Source organism: Protomyctophum parallelum (assembly GCF_964188405.1).
Source record: "Protomyctophum parallelum genome assembly, chromosome: 21".
Taxonomy (NCBI): domain Eukaryota; kingdom Metazoa; phylum Chordata; class Actinopteri; order Myctophiformes; family Myctophidae; genus Protomyctophum; species Protomyctophum parallelum.
The window spans coordinates 42,642,624-42,648,319 of NC_139713.1; the positions used below are offsets into that span (position 1 = coordinate 42,642,624).

At 41.0% G+C, this 5,696-nt stretch overlaps 1 protein-coding gene across 1 annotated transcript; it reads left to right on the forward strand.

Moving 5' to 3' along the window:
• Positions 1–317: 317 nt before the first annotated feature.
• On the forward strand, positions 318–4,681 carry LOC310879012 (putative E3 ubiquitin-protein ligase HERC1; the record flags this gene model as incomplete). The annotated part of the gene is made up of 6 exons (XM_083793428.1): positions 318–455; positions 2,075–2,287; positions 2,672–2,770; positions 2,902–2,998; positions 3,085–3,228; positions 4,653–4,681. The coding sequence occupies 6 exons, from the start codon at positions 318–320 to the stop codon at positions 4,679–4,681; spliced, it is 720 nt and encodes a 239-aa protein (XP_083649554.1).
• Positions 4,682–5,696: the final 1,015 nt, after the last annotated feature.

A 5,696-nucleotide genomic window follows, 5' to 3' on the forward strand; every position in this document is an offset into this window, starting at 1 on the left:
ACTTCATTTACAAGACGTCTACACAATTAGAGAATGTAGAAGAATTGTTATTTTGATTGTTTGCATGTTATCTCGCCTATGGTACCACATCATGGAATTGTGGACAAAAATTATCCAACGATAACAAAATATTCTTTAGTTTTGGTTCTGAGAGGCTAAATCTCATCAAATGGTGGTCGGTGGCTCAAATGCCGAACAAATAATGGGGCTCGAAATTAAAAATGTTGAAAACCACTGATCTATGGCCTTATTCTCCCTCTCCCCTGGGTCAGATCTGTAACTTGGCCTCTTACTGCCAGTGCTCGTGCAGTACAGGTATGACTGCACCCGGCTCCGAGAATGATACGGTCCTGGTGTATGTGTGGGGCAGCAACAGCAGCCACCAGCTGGCAGAGGGAACCCTGGAGAAGATTCTGCAGCCCAAGCTGGCACAAGGCTTCAGCGATGCACAGATGGTACAGTACCGTGGCACTGCCCTTTCCTGTGTGTGTCTCAGGGTTGTGCTCTGCCCGGTGGCGTAGTGGTAAAGTACCTGCCCACCACTGCAGAGTACGGATGTACGGAACGTGTTTAGTAGGCCTGTCAAAAAAAATCGATTCGAGTTAGAATCGCGATTCTAATGCCGTACGATTCAGAATCGATTCTCATTTTTCAAAAATCGTTTTTTTTCTTCTTTTTTTCTTGCACAAATACCTGTGCATGCAATGCATTATGGCCTGGGTTTCTGCATAGTGCATTTACTACCAGCTAAGCTAAGCCTGCCAATTGTATTTATTTTACACCTGTTTTAATACTAATGTATTGTTCTGGTATTGAGTGAGAAGAGATTTTGTAACTTTTGTACTGGTTCAAATTTGTGCAAGCTAAATAATATAATGTTCTTACTCTTGGATTTAACCTTTGTGTGTTTAAATCTTTCAGTTGATAAAACCTTTACAATTATACAAGCTTTTTACTAAACGTACTCTGCTTTCATGCCAGAAGACTGGAGTAGATCATGCTAAAATTCTATTTAATTGTTTTAAATAAAAAAATAAAAAAATGCTTTAGAATCGAAAAAAATCTTTTTTGAATCGAGAATCGGAAAAATCGAAAAGATCGTTTTTGAATCGAATCGTCACCCCAAGAATCGGAATCGAATCGAATCGTGGGACACCTAAAGATTCGCAGCCCTAGTGTTTAGCCTAGGTTGCGACTTAACCCATTAAGACCTGGGAACAAATTCTACCGCAGATTCTACAAATGTCTTCTAAATCATGACATAAGTTTTCTGAAAAACCTGTGTCTACTGTATGTCAGTTTGTTCTCAAACGAAGAAAAGTATTTGGCCACAACCCAATCTAAAAATATGTTGTTTCAGGGCACAAATATTTGATTTGCACACGTTTTCATGATTTAAAAAAAAATAGCAGATCTACAAGCTCGTAGCACGGCAGCGCGTAGATCTGCTATTTTTCAACAGCTAAAGTTTAAAATAATGGTTAAAGTGGGTAAAAGATAAGGTTCAAAGCTAAATGGGTTAACTTGACATGATAGCAAAAGTGAAAGAGCCTCCAGGTTGTTCTTTCTTTGTGTGCCATGCTCTCTTGGGTGTTTTGTGATAGATGAGGGATGGGGAGCCAAGGAAGGGCACGGGCCACAGGGGAGGGAGAGAGCTGGCTTGTATTGAAACACAATGGCTTGTTATTGTAATTGCCCTTGTTTATCAGTAGGGGCTGCTTATCGCACAGTGACACTTTAGCCTAAAATATAGTCGTGATTTGTTAAGCTGGGCCGGAACCCAATGCTTAACATAGCATAACATAATGCATATGCTTTAGCTATTGAAAAATAGCAGATCTACAAGCTCATAGTGCGCCACAGAGTGGGGCGCTACGAGCTTGTAGGTCTGCTATTTTAGAAAAATCGAAGAACAACTGACATAGAAACATAGCTTTTTCAGAAAACTGTCAGGATGTAGAAGACATTTTTAGAATCAGGTCAACTTGACTCAGGTCAAAATGGGTTAAGATTGTATCTTTCATTTATTGGCCACAACCTTCCTTACTTATTTAGCTCAACCTCTTTCTTTCAGCTGGAGGCAGGCCAGTATTGTACATTTTCAGTGTTTGCAGACGGCTCTGTGAAAGCATGTGGGAAAGGCAGCTATGGCCGTCTGGGCCTGGGGGACTCCAACAATCAGTCCATGCCCAAGAAACTAGTGCTGGAGCCTCACAAAAACATGAAGAAGGTGTCCTCCTCAAAGGGCTCCAACGGGCACACTCTAGCCATCACAGCTGAGGGAGAGGTAAGGGGGAATATAGTCTTTCCATTGTGTTGGGGTTGCTTCTGTGACATGTTCAAAGCATACGATTACTCTGTTAAAAGAGTGGGGTCATGACAATTAAATTGAGATGCTCTCGTATGACCTGGATTTTTTTCCCCATGCCAAGACAGATTCTTGACCTCACGTAAACGGAACAGGCCACATGTTAATGATGTTATTGACCATTCATTTAAACGACAAATTATAGAATATGATTTTGTTGTACTACAGTACATCACTGCATTTAAGATGTGGCAACAAATATATACAGTATATACATTGTGGAAATCACTGTTTGGACAGCTAAATCTGCCCCCCCCCCCCCCCCCCCCCCCCATCCCATATTTATTTTGATCTATCTTGCAGGTTTTCAGCTGGGGGGATGGAGAACATGGGAAGCTGGGACATGGGAATAGTGCCACGCAGAAATATCCCAAGCTAATACAAGGACCTCTTGTAGGGAAAGTAAGCCTGTTTTTAGCTTTTCGGAAAGGACCAATTGAAAGTACAGTAGCTTGTGATTAATTGCATCTTAGTGTTATATCTCCTTCTTTCCACGTGACCTTTTCCTGATTGACCTGTTTGTCTTTGGCCAGGTGGTTGTTTGTGTGTCTGCTGGTTACAGACACAGTGCTGCTGTCACTAATGATGGAGAACTCTACACCTGGGGACACGGGGACTATGGCAGGCTAGGTACATGGAGTTTTCCTTATATGCATAAGCGAAAGAAAAAAACCGTAGAAATCACAGTTATCTCTCTCTTTCTCTCTTTGTTACAGGCCTTAGTGACAGTCACAATCGGAACGTACCTACACTAGTGAAGGACATCAGTGGTGTAGGTCAGGTGGCCTGTGGTAACTCACACACCATCGCCGTTTCACAAGATGGACGCATTGTGTGGTCCTTTGGAGGAGGAGACAATGGTATGCTTAAACACATCTCTCCAGGTTAACTCATGCATGTAATCATCCTGTACTCTTGTTCTTTTGGTACATCAAAATGACATTTAACCGACCTTGTGTTGATGAAGTATATCAGCCATGAGAGTGATGTCTGCTTCTTTGTTTGCAGCAGTGTGTTTCCCCGAATCAGGTTTTAATTCACAGCTTTGGTCAAAACACTCAACAAAATCTTTCATCTCACCAATGGTTTTGCTCATAGCCTGTGCAATGGGAAACTGTACATTTGCCCCAATCCGTTCTATGCATTGTTTTGTGTAGAGCACATAATGCTCACAGTTCAGATCCATGGACATATTATTGTGAGCCTGTCCACTCGGGTTCACTGTTCGGTTCCACTTGATCCGGTGAGCTTCACTGGGACTGAGTCGGGCTTGGAGGTCAAATTGAAGTTTAAGGGCTTCAAGGCAGTAACGATGACGGCCTGCCTGTTTGAAGTACAGCATCTTAAACTTCCACAGGCGACAAATCCTCTCTCCATCGCCCTCCTTTATCGCATCTTGGAAGTCACGTTCAAGCAAAGCCATCTTCAGGAATGCAGAGTGATAATTCCACACACCATCTGTCTCTGTCATTGATGCAGCCCCCTGTGGCATTGTTGCTGTTGGTCTACCATGGCAGGTGAAATGATGGACCTTTTTTTCGTGTTCTGTCAGCTGTTTTGAGTCTTTGAATTCTGGATGGCTGCAGTCATCAAAGAGGCACCTGAAAATGACCTTAGGCTGAGGCTCAGTGTTCGCTTTAGAGTTTACTGTGATATTTTCATTCAAAATGTACTTTGACACAATGTTTGACATCTGACAATCAAACCACTTTTGATCTACAAAACTTGGTGGGCAGTTATTTTTTGGAGAGTCAATTTGTGACTCCATGCCAAAGTGCTCCAGGGTAGCTGCCATGATTAAGGCATCAGTCACATCATGAATGAAAGTGTCATTTGCTCTGTAGTGCTCTCCAAGTGCTGACTTATTCACATCTTTCCTTTTAATTTTGTTACGAAGTTGGGACATTGTACCTATGTCAACGGCGGAAGATTGGTTGTAGAATAATTTGTATATGGCGTCATTAAAATTCATACTGCACAGCACATACATTACACCATGATGTTACATTATGGAAAATTACTAACCTGGACACCCTCTGTCATGTCTTGTTGCATTACAGCAGGTGAGGGGGCTGCTGGAGGGTCAACAGGTCTTGACCTTGTCCTCCAATCTTTCCGCTGAAAAATAGTAGGACTTGGAACAGGCGGAGAGGGAGTATCCATCTGTACATTAAGTACAAAAGTAGAATAACATGTAGAACACAGCACATACATTACACCATGATGTTACATTATGGAAAATTACTAACCTGGACACCCTCTGTCATGTCTTGTTGCATTACAGAAGACGAGGCTGATGCACTAGCGCCCTAATAGAACATAAATAACAATAAACAATAATAGTTATAGCAAAAGCCGAGGATTTAACATCAGTTTCCCAATCTACAAAAATAATAAATAAAACAACAGTGTAAGTAATTAATGTTATTTGTACAGAAATTGATGTTGTGCATTGTCTAAATTAGAAAAACAAATCATAGTGGCATTTGTTGTTTGACTCTCTGTTTCTGTGCATTCTTTTTATAGAAGTCAAGACATCAGTTTCATTCACAACTGCATGACTGCATAAAATAAACTATAACTTTTATATAGAATGACAACTTTCTATCCAGGTCCATTGGTCTTGCCCACTTCCATAAATGTTTTCATTCTTTAAACATAATATAATACACTGAAGGACTTTTTATGGTAAATTGTAATTCTGTTTATTTTAATGTAATCTAGAGTGAATGCACGGTTGTTGCATGGTTGTTATGCTTTAATGTATTTATTTTGTGATATCTGTAATGTTGTTCTTATTTCAATTTTTGTATGTATATTATTCTGTGAGGATCAGAAGAGGTCCATATAAACTCAATGGAGAGAAAAATATTTCCCCCTCCAATTATGTCTAAACTGGAAGAGCAACTGACGTCACGTGAATAGGGGTCGTCCGAAAAGTAAAGATTAGACCGCTGATTGGCCAGAACGCTTGACACACATATCTACCGACCAATCAGACTGCTACACAGCTTCTGTCTCCTAAGGTCTGACTGCTTGTTTCCTAATTCCTGTTCTTCGTCTCGTCTCTGCTCTCCGTGGTATCGCGGGACCTGTAATAGTTAGTTGGTAAGTGATGTTATCCTAAACACAGTTCTCTGACTTTCTTTTACATGTATTTGTTTGAACATATTTACGGTCTGCGTTAACACATGCGTTGTCACGACATCGTGCTGATTTATTACTGCTGGGTTAAGAAACGCACGATGTTAGCACAGTATGCTATCATGCTAATCATTCCACCGGTGCTACACGTACAGCCCTATAAAGCCCTTTGAATTGAATTGCT